This window comes from Lagopus leucura, unplaced genomic scaffold (assembly GCF_019238085.1).
Source record: "Lagopus leucura isolate 7727_CA_CO unplaced genomic scaffold, USGS_WTPT01 35276-1_obj-0_obj, whole genome shotgun sequence".
NCBI classification, from domain to species: domain Eukaryota; kingdom Metazoa; phylum Chordata; class Aves; order Galliformes; family Phasianidae; genus Lagopus; species Lagopus leucura.
The window spans coordinates 29,302-46,509 of record NW_024964369.1 but is presented as its reverse complement, the minus strand read 5'-3'; the positions used below and the strand labels follow the sequence as shown (position 1 = coordinate 46,509).

The window sequence follows — 17,208 nt, the reverse complement described above, 5'->3', positions numbered from 1 at the left end:
CCCACTTCCCAACCATTTTACCTCCTCTTTCAAAGCCCTCTGCTTCCCATTCCCAGTTCCCTTTCACCACTTCCCATTTCCCAGCCACCAGTTCACAACTCCCAGCACCACATTCCCAGTTCTCAACACAGTAATTGCATTCCCTACTTCCCACCTCAGTGTTCTCTGTTCTGAGCTCCCAATTCTAAATCCCTAGATCCCAGTTGCCACTTCCCAGTTACCAATTCTTCCCAATCCCTTGCTCCCAGTTTCCAGTTCCCACCCCACAGTACCCAGAACCAATCCTTTGCTCCAGTTCTCACTTCTCAGATCCCAGTTCCTAGCTCCCAGTTATGACTTTTTTCCAGTTCCCAGATCCTGCTTGATGTCCCCAGACAATGTATTCTTGTTGTGTCCCCATGTCTCTGGGTGCTTCCCGTGCCACTCATGTCCACTTTGCATCCCAGGTCCTCTGAATTCCCCCAATATCTCCCTACATCATCTCATGTCCCACGTGCACTCCATGTCCCCCCGCATGTCCCAGGGTCACCCACCTGTCCCTGGGTCCTCCCAGATCCCTGTGGCTTCAATGTGTCCCCATTCCTGGTGTCCTCAGGCCTCCCATGTCCCCCCATGTGCTCTGTAACTGTCACATTGCTCACATGCCTCCCATGTCCATTGTGTCCTCTATGTCCCTTGTGTCCCCCCACGTCCCGCATGTCCCCCATGTCTTCTATGTCCCCCGTGTCTCCCCACATGCCCCTCATCCCCCGAGTCTTCCATGTACCTTACATCCCTGCACATCCTCCTCATGCCTCCTGTGTCCCCCTACATGCCATCCATGCCCCCTGTATTCCTGTGGTTCCCACATGTCCCCATGTCTTCCCTTTCCCCAGTGTCCCCCAAATGTCCTGTGTCCTCTCCATGTAGCTCTGCCCCCAGTTCTGGGTGCTGCCCAAGATGGGTGGCCCTGCTGTGCATCAGCGTGGCTACGGGGCCAAGATGAGAGACGGTGGCCCCTATGGGACCTAGAGTGATGGACACCAGAGCAGGGCTCTGTGAGCAGACTGAGTGCTGCAGAGGTGTTTTTGTAGCACCTACAAACAAACAGGCAGCTTCTCTTTAAACCCACCTAGCATCCAGCACAAAGAGGGGACCTGAAATGGGGTGGGAAACATGGGGGTGTGTGGAGAGACAAGAGACCCAAGAGAAAGAGCTGGGATTGCACACCCAGCCCCAGCACCCCACCAAACTTCGCTGTACATCCAAATCCCACAGTGGGCATTTCTGCAGCTTTTTGGGGCACATCCTGCGCTCAGCTCTTAAAAGCTTTGGCTTTTTTTCTTTTGGGTTCATTCCAAACTGGGGGTATGGGACATCTCCAGCCCCCGGAGAATTAAGGTGTGGGGGATGAAGGATGTGATCAGTTTCAACAAAGAGCTTTGGCTTTTTTTTCCAGAGCATTTTTCTATTTTGCTGGGATGAGCATGAGGACAACACTGACACCCAGCAGCTGTGGATTCCGATTGTGCCCTCGGGTGCTGCACAGACCCCATTCCCTGTGCTGTGCAGCACCTTACAGCCTCACTCTGCCCAATTTTGTCTCTTTTCATCTCCTTTTTGCCCTGTGCTGAGATGCAGATGGTGCATTACAGCACGGTCTAAACCCCCAAGCCCTCCTGAACAGGATTAAACCCCACATTGAGGATGTTGCAACGAATGAGGTACACAGACGGGGGTCTCCACCGCCCCTCACCCACTGCAGCAGCTCTGGCCTCTCCTCTGTCGTCCCCTACATGTCCTCCATGTCCCCGGCACGCCGTGCTGTGTCCCAGCAGGGTCGATATTGCAGCGGGAGAGCGGTGAGGTCGTGTCACCGTCCCCAGGCCGTGGGCTGTGTGAGAGCCTGGACGCAGTGGCCCTGCCACCCTGCTGGGAACGTTGTCCCATGGACTTTGAGCACTTTGGGAGTGGCTGGCAGAGCCCCGTGTCGCTTCTGTCCCAACAGCACCAGCGATAACCAGAGCAGTGCCAGGACCCTGTAGGGGCACAGCAGGTAATGGGGTGACATCTCCTGAGCTGCAGGGAGGCTGTGATGCAGGGCTGCCCAAGGGGTGGGACCCTCTGCAGCTCCTCGGCCCCATCCCCAGGTCTGTGGGAAATCGTTGCGTCATTCTGATTTTAAAGCAGCAGAAACCATAGCACGGTGCTTTCAGAGCAGCTGCACAGCCTGCAAATCCCTTGGTCCTGAGGGAGAGGCTGGAAAACCCTGTTTTTGCTTCAAAGCAGCAGAGTTCAGAAGCAGGAGTGGTTTCACAATGCTATGTTCCAATTCATCCCAGCTCACCTGGGGACTTCAGGGTGGTCACAGCCTGGGATGGGTGTGGGGACAGCAATGGATCTGATGGGATATTGGCTGCAAGTGGAGGTGGGGGAGCAGGTGTGGGTACTTAGGGCCTTGTGGGTGGGATGAGGTGGGGCTGCTGCAGGATTTAGGTCCAGCTAAGGCTCTAGGATGGGATATTGGCTAGTGTGAAGCTGAGGTCTTGTGAGTTCTCTGCAGAACCCTGGGTGGTTTTAGCTGGGGTTTCTCTAGCTGGGATCTGGGTCCAAACCTGAGTGGTGCCCAGTGGGGTATTTGGGATTGCAGTGCTGGGGCTGCTTTGGGGGTGGCTGCCAAGCAGCTCAGTGTTGATGCTTGTGGTTGTTTCTCCCTGAGTACGGAAATGCTCTGGGAAGGAAGGGGAGGGCTGTTCCCTGCGAGAGCGATGCTCCAGCTGTGCCTGGAGCCTGGCTGGCGCTTTGCACTGAGATGTTCCCATTTAAGCTGTGTGGCTGCAGTGATCCCCAATGCCAACTCCACCATCACCCTTCCTTCCCAGCTCACTCGTGACTCCGGTGGCTCAGCGGTGACCTGGAAGGACTGGGAGCCTGTGTGGGTGGCCTGGAACACAACGGGACCAGGTGGTGACAGGTCAGCACTAAGGGTCTGGGTTTGGGTGCCACCGTACAGCACCTGGGTGTGTCTGTGATCTGGCCTACCCCCTCCTTATGGGTATGCTTGAGGAGGGGACTTGCCTAAGGAAGCAGCTCCTCTGCCCTAGAGAAGCAGTTTTTCCTGGGGATTTCCTGGCTGCTGCGAGCTGGAGCATGTAAGAGGCTATAGCTTCTTGCCTAAGGTAATGGGGGTCCTAGAAAGAGATCGTTCCCATTTGAGGGGAAAAAGGGGTGCTGCTTTAAAATTGCTTCCTGCCTGTGCAAACAGTAGCTCAGCATCTTCCTGAAGTCTCCCCTGGTGAAGGTGCAGCACCCTGCACGGCATCAGTGGGGGCTGCCTGGGGCTCTCCCCGTGTGCACAGCCTTGCTTCTTTCCCATGCAGATCCCAAGGAGCAGGCAGAGGGGTGCCCTTGCCTCACCATCCACACCAACACTGCATCCAGCATCTGTCCTGACCGTGCTAACACCCTGACAGGGGCCAGTGGCACCGTGATGTCTCAGGCAGAAGGTACACACCGTCCTTGGTCTGCTGAGGGAGGTGCACAGCTGCAGCGCTGGGTCCCCAGCACTGGGCTCCTCCCCCCCATCAGCACTCACCTCTTGTCCCACTCTGTTCAATGCTTTGGCTGTGCCACTACAGCTCTCCTGATCACCCCCCTCTATTCCTACCAGCAGGTGAGGAGGATTTTGAATGCTGTGATGTTGTCATTAACAGCCAGCATAAGGTTTCAGATGTGTACACACAGCTGGAGAAACTTGGAGAGTAAGTGGGGGTCCTACAATCCCTACAGCTCCGAGCTGTAGGGTCTGTTATGGGTGGGATGTGAGGTGGCAGTGATGGGGACAGCTCCTCCATTCCTCCTGCTTGCTCTGTTCCAGGGGCAAGTTTGGGACAGTGTACCGGCTGCAGGAGAAAGCCACAGGCAAGATCCGGGCTGGGAAGTTCTTCCGGACACGGACAGCCAAGGAGAAGCAGGCGGCTCGGGCTGAGGTTGAGCTGATGAACCTGCTGCATCACCCGCGCCTCGTGCAGTGCCTTGCTGCCTTCCAGGGTCCCACAGAGCTGGTGATGGTCATGGAGTAGTGAGTGTGGGGCGATGGGGATGGTGCTGGGGTGGCTCTCTGTGCCCTGTGATGGTGGCATGGAGTGCAGCGTGGTTTGGGAACCTGCAGACCCCTGTGTGGTTCTCAGCACTCTGCCTGCACCTGCAGTGTGGCTGGTGGGGAACTCTTTGAGCGGATTGTGGATGATGACTTTGAGCACACAGAGCCCAGCAGCACCCAATACATGCGGCAGATCCTGGAGGGGCTGCAGTACATGCATGGCCAGGCTGTCGTCCACCTCGACCTCAAACCCGAGAACATTGTCTGCGTCAGCCCAGCCAGCCACTGGCTCAAGATCATCGACTTTGGCCTGGCACGGAAGTTGGGTGAGTGAGGGGGGACCCTTGGTGACAACAGGATGTTCCAGCTGGGTGCAGGGGCACATGTCGGGTTCAGCTGGGCTGTGATGGGGCTGCTTGCCCATGGGCTCCATCTCCTCTGCAGCTCCGGACACCCCTGTGAAGGTGCTGCATGGAACTCCTGAGTTCATGGCTCCAGAAGTGGTCTCCTTTGAGCCTGTGGGGCTTGCCACAGACATGTGGAGCGTCGGTGTCATCTGTTATATCCTGTGAGTGGACTACTGGGGACAACAGTTGCTCAGGAAGGGGCTGAGCTGTCCTTGAAGTCCTCTGCTCTCTCTTCAGGCTGAGTGGGGAGTCCCCCTTCCAGGGAGAGAATGACATGGAGACACTGAGCAATATCACAGCTGCCCGGTGGGAATTTGAGGAGGAGATCTTCTCAGACATCTCCCAGCAGGCCAAGGACTTCATCAGCCAGCTGCTGCAGAAGGATCCTCGGTAAGATCCAGGTGTGGGGGGAGTCCCCATGGTTAGAGCTGGATTCAGGGTGTGAGGAAGATGAAGGGAGCAGATGCTCAAGCCCAGGGATGAGCAGAGGAAGGTGCAAACCCTTCTGTGCTGAACAGAGCACTGCCCAGAGCCACTCCTTGGTGTGGCCCCAAGGGCCAGAGGGCAGCCCCTCAAACTGTATCCATCCCTAGCTGCCGGCTGTCCAGCCCAGGAGCTCTCCAGCACCCCTGGCTCCAGCAGCCCCTGCCCCGAAGCATGAAGGCACTGCCAAAGGAGCGGATCAAGCAGTTCCTGACCCGTCGGAAGTGGCAGGTATGTGGGGCAGGCTGTGCCTCGGGGACAGTGGAGGGCACGAAGGGTTCCCTTCCAGTGAGCCTCAGTGCTCTTTTCCTTCTCTCCAGAAAACAGGCAAAGCCCTGTTGGCCATCAACAGGCTCACGTTATTGTCCCAGAACCAAGACAGGAGAGCATCAGAGACTCAGGATGAGGAAGGTGATGGTGCTGAACTGTTAACCCATAAACCCCAGTTCTCTCTGCTCTGCCACCCCCACCGCCTTGTGCTCCCTGTCAGTTTCCCCCACCTCTGCTCTGGCTGCCCTGTATCGCTCAACATGCTGGGCATGTCCCCAGTGCAGAGCTTTGGGCCAGCTTCAGTGCCCTTTAGGGCTGCCTCATGCCTTCAACCTGAGGGGCCAGCTCTAGCTGTAGAGCAGGCATGTCCTGTGCTGCAGCACTAGGACCTGTACGTGATCCTGATCTCAAGGATCAGCTCCTGCTCCCTACAAGTGTCACACAGGTTTTTCCAGCAGCAGAATAGGGTTGCATGCAGCTGGCTCCTCACTGTTCTCTGTCCATCTGCTCATAGACTCATGCTGCAGTGCAGCGGAGGACCAAGGCTGTGGGTCTCTGCCCCAAAAAGATCCCAGCACCTCAGAGCCACCAACAGGTGAAGAAGACAATGGCAAAATGGAGGCTGCAGGCAAGGCCTAGCACAGTGCTGCTGTGCTGCCCCGGGCCACAGAGAAAGGAAGAAGAGTCACCAGGACAAAGCCTTCTCCAGGCCTGCAGTTCATACTGTGATCTTGCCAGCCAGTGGTAGGTATCCCTGTGCTGGTGTGGGGACAGGCGTGTCTTTTGTCCCAACAAGGAACTGGTGCTCCTGTCTGCATGGCTGCCTGGACTGGGGCTGCAGCCTGGCTCTTCTTGCTGTGTATTTTGTGAGCTCAATAAAAAGCACTGAGGATCTCTTGCTCCCTGTGCTGCTCTTTTCTCCCTAGATCATGGGGTGGGGGGAGAGCTGCCCAAAACTGTTCCAACATGCCAACCTGTGTGACCTGGTGTAGGGAACCTGCTTTGGCAGGGGGGTTGAACTCGATGATCTCTGGAGGTCCCTTCCAACCCCTACAATTCTGTGATCCCGTGAACCCTTTGTGGGCTGCTACCACGGCCTCAGGAAGGAGACTAGCTCTGTGCCCTGGGGCAGGGACTGAGGGGGATGGCTTTAGCAGCATCTTTGAAGTCCACCCTCAGGAAGCATTTTCCCTCTAAGGGTGTAGGCAGCACTGTGCCCTGGCTCTGCCCTCATGGCACTCTCCTTTCAGGTATGCATACACATTGAGAAGATCCCTTGCACCCCCTCTTTTTCAGGCTGAACAGCCACAGATCTCTCAGCCTTCCCTCAGAGCTGCTTCAGACTCTTTCAGTCCCTTGCTGGACTCCAACCTGCAGACTTGCTGAGGATACTCTGTGCCCCATCATCCAGAACACTAACAAAGATGCTGAGCAAGTCTGGACCCAGCACTGATTCCTGGGGTGTGCTGCTCGTTAGTAATCTCCAGCTAAACCTGGCACTGCTGATGGCCAGCCTCTGGGCTCTGCTATTCAGGCTGCTTTCAATCCACCTCCTATCACCCATCCGGGCCCCACAACAACAGCTTGTTTACGTGCCCTGTAGGGCACAGTATCAAAGGACTGACTCGAAGTCTACCAGATCAGCAATATCCACTCTCAACAATTCTTATCAATGCACCCCAAAAACCTCCTGAATTGTTCAGGTTCTGCTGCACTGTCCCCCCATGGGGTCCCACAAAGGACCAGGGCCTGAGCCTGGTGAGCCTGCTGCCACCTGCCTGTAGAGGGCCTCGTCTGCTTGTCCTTGCTGCTCAGGTGGCCTGGAGCAGGAGCCCATCACAACAGCAGCTCTATCCAGCCCTTCATTAACCCGAACCAGTGAACTCCTGGTTTGCTCCTCCTCCAACCCCGGACAGCACTTTGTGCACTTCAGCTGCTCCCTTACAGGGAGGAGGAGCAATCCAACCTCATCTTTCCATCTTGTCAGTCTTAAAGAGCCTGTATCGCTCTGCTGCAATGCTCCAGCTGTGGGAGCCCCCCACATCTCTCCCCACCTCTGTGATCCCAACAAGGTTGTAGCTGTGCACCTGCAAGCATGCTGTGTTTATTCCCTATATGCAATAGTGCAGTAGTGTGGGGGCACCTCATGCTCCCCAGCATGCAGCTTCTGTAAGAGGTCTGGGGTGCTTCCTTGCGCTCACTGAGTGCTAAAAGTGAACCTGATGAAGCTTCACATTAATTTTGTGACTCCCCATCACAACGCCTCGTGCCCTTTGTTCAGTAACTTTGTCCACTGTTCCCTCCTAGAGCTGCTGATTCCTCCCCTTCTCCTGTTCTCTTAAAGCCTGTCTTACACATTCAGCCACTCCTGGTGGTTCTGGTCTCCTAGTTTTTGTGCTTACTTTGTAACCAGCAGGGACTGAGGGGGCTCAGAAACTGCAGTGTGACCTCAAACTTCACCTTAAAGTGTCAGGTTAGGTGGAAATCAGGATTTGGAAGCAACAGGCAGGAAATGTCCTTGTCTTTTCCTGCTCCTGGTGGTGCTGAGCAGGCTCTGGAGAATAGCTGTTTGCTGCACTCCTTCTCTGTCCCAGTGAACCCATCCCTCCTGTTCAAGCTGGACTGGAAGATGCCCTCTCCCAGCAAATGCTGAAGCTGAAGAGCTTGCAAAGGTGCCCCAGTCTGAATGGTGCAGCTCTGTGTGCGCTGCTGTGGTGAGGCTGTGCCAAGTAATGCTTGAGGCACGCCTGTATGCCTTCCTCTTTTCCTCCGCCCACCGTGTCTCCTCAGGCCTTTCCTGCTGTGTGCTCCTTGAGGCTGGAGGTGAGGCCGTGAGGCATTAAGAGGCAAGCATTACTTTTATCAAAGAGAACCGAATCCACTCACTCCCAACTACTGCAGAGATGTGCGCCTGGGGGCTCTGGCGGGGCACGCTCACACGACACAGATGGAAGGGAAACCAGCTCTCAGAACTGCTGCTGAATGGGCAACAAGGAACCAGATCATTCACCGTTCCATTTAGAAGGCCTGCAGTCACTGTGGCAGGAGGAGCCTACAGCAGAATTTGTCATGCTGTAGCAGCCCTCAGGAAGGTGAGATGAGCTCAGGTGTCTGCAGACTCTCGTTTGGAGGATTTCATAGCTCCTAGCTGCTCTTCTCTTGGACTAATAGGAAAGGATGCTGTGACCTTGCTGTTTTGCTATCATGGTGTGGACCCTCTCGATGAAACGGTCTTATCAGCACACAGCCCAGCTCATATTTTTGTGGTAAGAGCCTGTTCCTGTTAATAATATCAATTCCTGACAGCTGCTTCTGCGTACATTTCCCCATGGGAAGCCAGCAAGAAAAAAACTACTGTGGTATTGCAGGGTTCAAGCACGCTCTGCCCAGGATTTGGCTCCCTCTTTCCCCTGTAAACAATAGATGTATTGCAGGAAAGGGAATCCAGACGGATTTGGGAGCTGGTGCACACAGACCTACACTCAGAACACAGGGCAAACTTTTTGGCGAGCACCGCTTCCCCCCCGAGTCCTCTTTTGGTGATGCCACTGCTGCTGCTGTGTATGCTGTAGGTCATTCCCAGCAAGAATTCCAAATATGACTCTTCAAAGACTGTGTCAGGCAACTCCTGATAGAGTTCATCTACTTGCTGTCTTTTTCCATAAGAGACATTTTCAGCAGCAGAAGTGAACTCACTGCTACAGAGAACCTGGTAAGAATCTGTGAGAGACACACTTTTCATTCATGACGAGGGGTTCTGGCCAAATTCACAAGTGGTTCTGGTTCTGAGTTGGAGGAGAAGCTCCCAGAAACACACAAACAATCATTCTGTATTCTGTCTGTGGTATTTATCTTCCATTCCCAGAGAAACAGAGGCACTGAAGAACTCTCTTCTCCTCCATTACTCCTCCAAGTGCTTCTCTTGATGCTCTCATACATCATATCCTAATTTCCACCCATTAGTATCATCTGTTCCATGTTTTCTTCATTACGCAGACTCTGGCTGATCTAAACTCACACACATCCCTTGGGAACCAAGCAGAATGCCTTCAAGCTGTGGATGATAAGCAAACACCAACTTACATATAATCAATCCCTTGATGAGCTATTTACCATGTGACATTACCAAAATATTTCTCATTGGGAACTATGTTTATCTCAGTCTATTTTTCAAACTACCCACAGCCCTGAAAATTCACATCCTGGTGTTCAGACACAAGCTTTCTCTCTATCATCTTGCCTTTTGCTTCAAGATTGCATCTACTTGACTCTGCAAACATTAATTTACCTACAGAAGCTGATTTATCTACAGAAGCCTGTGTCCTCCGGCACACATTTCTTCTCCTTCCACTGCTTCCCGTGGCTTAACACAGAACAATGAACACTTGTCAGAGAAAGCAATAGACTAAATGAAGAGTGGAGTTATACCTGGAACTCATTACAATCACTGAGAAATTCAGAAGCACTGAAAATAGAAATCCAATCTCAGCACTTGCAAGGAAAGGAATTAATAAGTGATCCTTCAATCGAGACTGACTCCCTTCGCTTCAGCCACACCACTTCAGGACACTGACACCAATCACTGGATGCCTGCCAGCAAGGTGGGAGAGTGGCACAGCTGGAGAACCTCGATAAGTGGTTCTCTTCCTTATTCTTGGGTCCAGCTTCTCAGAGGTATGCAAGGAACAGTCAGCTGCTTGAATAAACCTTGAGGTTCTGGGTCCAGTCAGAGCTAAGCTTTAAGGAAGAGCTCATGTTTACTTTGGTTGCAGAATCTAGGCATAAGAATGCTTATTCGGACCAGCAGATATCCCTTGGGCAGCACTAACACCAAGGAATACGATGATATTTCTTTGTGGAATCTCTCCCGCCTGCAAATTCAGGGCGAGGGGAAGCAGAAGTGTGATTTGTGATTTCCTCTATGGGTATTTTGCTGCGAGTTGAACTGAATTAAGAAAACAAACCTAAGTCTGAGGTGAACCTCAGTGTAAAAAATCAGCACTGGGCAAACACTGAAGTGAATACATCACTTCCAGAACGCTCTTTTAAGGACTGTTACACCAGGGAGAGCACGGCTACCGACTCAAGGGCAGCACCAGCCATCAAGCCATCACACATCACTAATAAAATACCAGAGGAGTGCAGAGAAGGCAGGCAGAGCTCGGATGCAAAGGCACTTAAATGGTGATAGGAGCTGTAAGCGGTAAGGGATGATGGACAGAACATCAGCAATACCTGAACCACACAGCTACGCCCAGATGGGCCTCACCATGTTTTACGACTGCAGCGGGCCCCATTCTTGAGCCAGGTGATCAGTCAGTAAATCACCTCACTGCAGCACTTCATCAAGCCAAGCACGAGGCGAGGCGAGGCAAGGTGAGGCTGACAGCAGGCGCGGCAGGGCCACTCCAACATGGCGGCTCTCACGTGACACACAGCCACGAGCCTCGGCTCGGCCCGGCCCCGCCCCACTCTCTCAACTTGGGTCATTCCGGAGCTGGATTGGCCAGCTCCGGAATGACCCAACCAAGCCTCCCACCACCACCCGACCCAGCGGCTCTGAGGCTTTATTGGCTGTGGGGCCGCCAATGAGTGCCCGTTCCTCCCGAGGCCCCACCCCCTCGGACCCTGTCAGCGCTCGCCGCCATTTTGGCCCAGGCACCGCCACTCGACGCCCCGTTTCTCCGCCTTTGCTCTCGACGGGCTCCGCTTCTCCCGGGGCAGCTCGGTCCCGGGCCGGTCCCTCGGTGAGGGCGGGAAAAGTCATCTGAAGGCACAGCGGTGAAGCTGAGCCCGATGGCGGGCGAGGGGCCTCCCCTCTGGCCGCGGTGCTGCACCGCCTCGGTCCATGTGGGTGCGGATGAGGCTGCGCTGCGCTCCGGGGCCGGGGGGGGGCAGCAGGCGGCCGAGCTCTCCGAGCAGCCGGTGCTGCTGCTGCGGGGCTGAGGCGAGTGGCTCGTCTGCCTTTCCTGGTGCCCGGCTCCAGAGCCGGGGCCGCCGTGTGGAGCTGTGCCAGCGTGGCCGTTGGTGCCGTGCCGCCGTTGCTCCCCTCCCGCCGTCAGAGCCCTCCCCGTGGCCGGGATTCGGGACCGTGGGGCTCATCTCCGCCTCTCCTGGTGGCCGAGGCTCTCAGCTTTGCCCTGTGTCACCTCCCTGCCAGCGTGCTGCTCTGCTGGGACTTGGCATTGGTGAGGGGCATCCCTCAAGGGATTGCACTTCTCCCTGGTGTGAGGCACCCTGCAGAGGAGGGCCCCTCTGGCTCTTGGGATCTCAGCCTGGCCCAGTGGGCAACCTGGGCTCATCTTTGGGCCTGTTTTCTATGCTGGCTCTCCTGCGCAGGCAGACTGTTCTCGCCCTGTACCCCAGCTGGGATCAAGGGAAGCAGATGTTATTGTATGCAAAATATTCAGTGAAATGATGAAATATTTAATGAAACTAAGGTATTTAAACTGCAAAGTCAAGCTGTGGAATGTCAGAATGTACCGTAATGTGGGTGACCCCAATTTCTGTGTCTGTGAGCTGCCCGTGGCTCCTCTCAGGCCTCCCAAGGCACAGAGAATGGTGCTCAGTGTGAGGAGGGTGCAGCGGTGCATCGAGGTCAGGTCAGGAACCTGTGGCAGCTTGCTCCTGTCAGCCTTCCCCTGGGCACGTCACACATCCCCATGTGGGATCTGGGGTTTGCAGAAGGGTGGGGAATGCTTTGAGGCCATGTGGTGAGGGTAAAAATCCCTGCTTTGCTGCAGAGGTTGACAGAGCAGGTCTGGCTCATTCTCCCAGCACACAGGCCTTTGGAGTGGCAGGTGGCTTGCCCTGACACCTCGACAGGTGACCAGGCACACTTTGCAGATCAGGAGATGCTGCGGCACCCAAGCAGACATGGAGCCAGCATTGGAGCCCAGGCGGGTGAGTGGGGCTGTGCGGGGCTGCTGGGCCTTGGCACACATCAGGGGGTCCCGGTCTCTGTCCTTACGTGGCCCTCGGCAGCTCTTTATCTCCATCTCTCATCTGGAATAATGTGCTTGTGTAATGGCAGCTTTTTAGAAGTACATTTATTGATGCCAGTGCAGCAGGAGCTGTGAGGAGATGAATTGCTCCTTGCTCTGCCAGGGCTTTCAGGAAGCAGGAGCTGCATGTTAACGGGGTGAGAACAGCTGCCTCATCCTTTCCTGCATCCTCTACCGAGGGCAGTGGGTAGTTCTGTGCCTGTCACAGGCAGGTGTCCCCACACAGAGCGTCCTGTCAGCTCCTGGGGAGGCACCTCCAGAGCCGGGATGGGGAGCTGGGCAGCGTCACAGCGCATCTCTGATCCACAGCACAGCACAGCTGTCTGCCATCCATCCATGCCCCAGCCCTGAGGCGTGCTGGTGCCTCCCTGCCCGGAGCTCTATCCCTGCTGCTGGGGATGCTCAGAGCCCTGCCCAGAGGTGTGGTGAATTTGCACAGCCTCAGCTTGTCCTCCTTTGGCAGCCGGGGGGAAAAGAGGAAGAGAGGAGGGCCCCCAGCCGTCCCCACTGCCCTCCCCAGCCCCATCTGTCTCCCTCCTTTCCTTTCTTACAAAAATATTATTATAATGAAACCGGCCCCGAGGCGCAGCCCGGCGCCGCGCAGCCGTGGGCTTTGGGACCCTGGAGCCGGGCTGCGGCGGAGGGCGGCAGGTGCCGGGGCTGCGGCGCGGGGCTGTGGGGGCACGGCGGCCGGTCGGGACCGGGGCGCAGCGGAGCCCTGCCCGCGGGGCGGGGGTGTAGGCGGGGGGAGGCGTTTGCGGCTCAATAACGCCCAGGAGAAGTTGCGAGCGGCGAAGAGAGACAGAGAAGGGGAAAAAACACCCCGACACTCACCCGCCCCATCCCTCCTGCAGCTCCGCTTCCTGCCCAGCTCAGCTCGCTGCAGCGTGACCGCTCCGCTCCTCTCCATCTCCGGCACCCTGGGCACCCCGGGCCCGGCGGCAGCGCCATGGGCAACGCGGCCGGGGGCATGGAGGGGGCTGCGGCCAGAGAGAACCGAGACCCCCGGGCTCCGGGCCCCGCCGCCGCCGCCGCCACCCCACCGCGGCCGCCGCCGCCCGCCCGGCAGCCCATGCCCTCCGCGGACGAGCTTGAGGAGCGCTTCAGCCGCGTCCTGGTGAGTCCTGGAGAAGCCGCAGTCCTGGCCGGGCTTTGCTCTGCTTTTTTTTTTTTTTTTTTCCCTCCTTTCCCATCCCCGCGGCGTGGGCCGTCTCCTCCCGTTGCTCACGGGAACTGCCGGCGGGATGCCCCGATCTCCGTGCTACCCGCTCGGGTGATGCTAATCGGCTAATCGGCCCCGGGGATGCTCTGCAGCCGCAAGGATGAGGCTGAGAAGCCGGCGGCAGGCCCGGAGCTGGCCGCGCGTAGCCGGCGAGCAGTGCCAGCCGTGCACGCTGCAGCGAGCCGGTGCTACAGATACCAACCTGCCTCGCTCACCTCCTCCCCTGCTCCTCTACGGCATATCCCGGCAGCGCTCTCCCTCACCCTCTCCCCCTCCCTCTCTCCATCTCAGCGCCGGGGTGAGAACTGGGCAGATCAGCCCCAGCCTCGCTGCGTGGTCTGTTGCAAACCGCCGGCTTCCCTGTGCCGTGGGGCGATTCCCCCCCTCCTGCAGCCCCACAGCCCCATGAGGCTCTCGGGTAGGCAGAGCAGAAGGAGGTGAGCTGAGTGCCGGGCACCGGCAACGCTGGACTGAGCTGCTGGCAGCTCCTCTCTGTCCTTGGGAGGGGAAGGATGGCCGTGACCTTCGCTGTACAGCTGTGCTGGACGCGGTCCCCGTGCCTGCGCCTTCCCCCGCACGCAGTGATGTGGCCTTTCCTCCCTCTGCAGCTCCGGAGCGGGAGGCGAGAGCAGCGCGGCTCTCCCTCCCCGCAAAGCCCCGCACGTGGGGAGCTGGGGCACGCTCTGAAGGTCGTGCTCCCGTGTGTCCTCACTAACCAAAAAGCTCTACGGCAAAGTCACGTCGGCAATGCACCGAGAGCAGGGAAACACTTTCTGCGTTCATATTTGCTGCTTTAATCCTCTTATCCCCTGCAGCGAGCCCATGCGCTCACCTGAATCGGTGCAGGAGCAGCAGCCCGGCTCTGGCTGCGGGCTCAGCTCCGGCGGCTGCCGTTACACAACGAGGGCCGGAGCAGCACCGGCGCCGTGACCTGAGATGCTCCGCGGTGTGTGTGTGGCCCCGCGGCAGGCAGGACCCGCCGGCCCGGCCCAGCACAGATTATTTACAGGCTTTTCCGCCGTGCAGCAATTACAGGAGGATTATGGGGACAGGCATCGCAGTTGAAGTGTCTGCTTTGCCTGCAGACACGGGCTGTGACTCCTCTGCATCTGTTTTGGCTTGCTGTCACTGCAGAGGGATCACAAAGGGCTCTGCAACACAGGGTCTGGGTGATGCTCCTGGGACCCCCGGGACGGGGCTTTGCTGTAACTTGCTGTGTGCTTTGGGTGCAGACTGCAGGGTGAGGTTCAGATTGCGGCTGTGCCTGCAATGGCTCTGGGGTGACGCGTGCGGTGCTTTCAGGTAGGGGATGGGGACCTTGAGGTGCTTCAGCTGCGATTGCGAGGCCTCAGGAAACACCACTTTCCGCTGGTGAGATGGGGCCTAGGTGTGCTCCAAGGGGCTCAAAGGCCTAAACTGAGAAGTGATCAAAAAGGGCAAAGTGGAGATCCAAAGTCTCTCCCAACCCTCCTGGGTCCCTGGCAGGGCGCTGCTGGGAGGAGCGCGCAGCTTTCAGCGACACGGGAACCAGGCTTCTTGTGAAACTGGCTGTCCCAATCTCTCTTCCTCCTTTCACAGAGGCTCCCTTCCCCCTCCTTCCATCCCACTCAGGGCAGGGGAGCAGCAGGACCCCCACAACTTAGGAACAAAGGACCTTCAGCCACACCAACTGCCTCCCCCTGTCTGGTTTCAGGTGCAGGGTAAGTCCCTGCATAACCCTCCCCATGCTGGCTTTGCTGTGGTCGCAGCCAGCCACCTCCAGCCAGGGCATCGCTGAGATGTTGGGCCCCTGAGGGACACTTGGTGGATGTTCAGGCTCTCTCATATACCTCTCATATACCAACTGTATTTTTAATCACCTCTACAAACTCTTGGTGTTAATGGATTCACTTCTTTACTTCTAAGGGTGTGGGATTAGCAATAAGGTGTGAAGTGGTGTGCTGGTGATCCATCTGTGCTATTGCTGGTACATGACCTGGGTCCATCACAGAGCCTTGGGGACAGCAGTGCCATAGCAGGGCTGCTGCATCCTGGTCTTGTGAGAACACATCGGTGCAAACCAGTTTCTGGGCAGGCATCCCAAACTGGGAGAGCTACTGGGAGAAAGCCAGGTTGAAAGTCAGCCCAGGGCTGTCAGGCCAGCAGCGAGGTCTTGGGGGTCCCAACTGCCACCGTGTGCTCAGAAATGGGGAATTCTGTATTAGTGCAGAAATTCTGGCTTGTTCCCAGCTAGGGCACCCGTGACAGATGCTGCATTGGCAGAGGGATGGCAGGGCTGTTTCTGTGCCAAGCAATTTGGGAAGCGCTGGTGTGGCTGAGGAGTTAGGCGATATGGGGACAGGAGGAGGAAGGAGTCAGTCCCTGGCTGCTGGGCCAGGGGTATGTAGGTGTGCGTGTTCAGGGCAGTGTTGTTCTTCCCCTTGACATATCAAGAAGCAAACAAAGGTCCAGGGAGGGCTTAAATGAAGCAGTGAGATGAGGGTGTGGTGGAGGTGAACCACAGCTGGGCTGCCTGAGCATCCAGAAATAGCTGCGAGGGCTCTCAGATGGGGACGGTGCTGGTTCTGCTGGGAGATTTTGCTGCTGAGCCGTGGCAGCTCCCTGCTCAGCTGGTCACGAGAGCTTTGCTTTGGCCCCTCTGAGGACCCGGAAGAGAGATCAGCCACATCCGAAGGGGCAGAGACCTAAAAACTCTCTGAGCCCTCGAGGAGCCGGGTGGCAGATTCCCCCAGAGCCCTTGTTTAGCTGCTGGTATCACCTAAAATCCGCAAATGCTCTGTGAAATCAGGGCAGCCTGTAGGGCAGAGATAGAAACTGGGAGACCTCAGAAACTTCACGTTGCTGAAGAATCATGGCGTGCCGCGGGGCCCCGCGTGGCCGGGAGCCACTGGTGTGCGTTTGCAGTTGTCCTGGGGAACCAGCAAACGTCACCCTGCAGATGTTTGCAGATGGACCGCCGGCCGGAGCGCGGCGCTGGGGTTGGTCGCTGTGAGCCTCAATTGCAGCCGTGCTGTGTGCTGGGGGATCTCACCCAGGAAAGGCAAACGGTGCCCTGCTTCCTGCTGGATCCGTCCCCAGCCTGGTCCCCGTACAGCACAGCAGCATGCGGGATGGTGCCATGCTGTCAGGGCTCCTGTGCAGCTCTGCTGATGTCCCCAGTGTCCCCATGCAGGGACGTTTGCCTGCGCAGCTCGGTGATGGGAAGGAAGCCTGTGCTGTGTGTCTGGCTCAGCCCTTGGCTGAATCCGGAGGGTGTCCTGATGTGGGGATCCCCCTCCATGCTGGCACCAGGCGGACACTCGGTGGGGAGGTGAGTGTGGCTGACAAGTCTCATTTCCCTGCCTGTGCTCAGAGCAGCTTCTGCTTGTGCTTAAAATAGAGCCGGGAGCAGCAGGCAGCAGGGAGGCTTTGGCCGCAGCTGCGTGGTAGCAGTGCCTGTCCTTTAGCAACTCCTTACCCTCCTTTGGGGTGGGCTCTGGCCCTTGGTGGGGTGCTGCCTGCTTCCCCACCAGCTTTTCCCCTCTGACACCTGGCAGGTTTGGGACCTGGCCATGGGAATCCCTCGCAGGGTGAGGTGCTCCTGGGAGTGCTGCCCTAGCCCTGGTAGCTGTGTGCTGGGGTTTGGGAGAGCTCAGGCTGCCCCTGTACCTGGCACTGAGCCTTGGGAAGAGGTCGTGGCCCCTGTGCCGCGTCAGCGTAGCAAGGAGAGATGTGCTTGCTGGAGCGGGATGGGGCTGGTGC

General features: G+C 57.0%; 2 protein-coding genes across 7 annotated transcripts in view; both read left to right on the top strand.

The window, feature by feature from the left end:
- Positions 1–1,936: 1,936 nt before the first annotated feature.
- On the top strand, positions 1,937–6,139 carry LOC122191683 (myosin light chain kinase, smooth muscle-like). Of its 6 annotated transcripts, none has more exons than XM_042892045.1 (11): positions 1,937–2,035; positions 2,862–2,953; positions 3,360–3,485; positions 3,650–3,740; positions 3,857–4,060; positions 4,190–4,407; positions 4,526–4,649; positions 4,726–4,878; positions 5,082–5,202; positions 5,292–5,382; positions 5,756–6,139. In XM_042892045.1, exons 3-11 carry the CDS (start codon positions 3,470–3,472, stop codon positions 5,878–5,880), a joined length of 1,143 nt encoding a protein of 380 aa, XP_042747979.1. In that variant the 5' UTR covers positions 1,937–2,035; positions 2,862–2,953; positions 3,360–3,469; the 3' UTR covers positions 5,881–6,139. The 6 variants fall into 6 exon arrangements, with proteins under 6 accessions (XP_042747979.1, XP_042747981.1, XP_042747980.1 ...); XM_042892047.1 differs by lacking the exon at positions 1,937–2,035 and adding an exon at positions 2,071–2,129; XM_042892046.1 differs by lacking the exon at positions 1,937–2,035 and adding an exon at positions 2,493–2,527.
- A 4,898-nt stretch (positions 6,140–11,037) lies between these two features.
- The window catches only part of FMNL1 (formin like 1), a 20,676-nt gene continuing 14,505 nt past the window's right edge, over positions 11,038–17,208 (top strand). Inside the window, 3 exon segments of the mRNA XM_042892038.1 lie at positions 11,038–11,166; positions 11,985–12,144; positions 13,022–13,362. Coding sequence (XP_042747972.1) covers positions 11,038–11,166; positions 11,985–12,144; positions 13,022–13,362 — 630 coding nt within the window.

Coding starts and splice junctions, on each gene's coding strand:
- LOC122191683 (XM_042892045.1), top strand. Junction 3,741..3,856: donor CAGCTGGAGAAACTTGGAGA/GTAAGTGGGGGT, acceptor GCTCTGTTCCAG/GGGCAAGTTTGGGACAGTGT. Junction 4,061..4,189: donor CTGGTGATGGTCATGGAGTA/GTGAGTGTGGGG, acceptor CTGCACCTGCAG/TGTGGCTGGTGGGGAACTCT.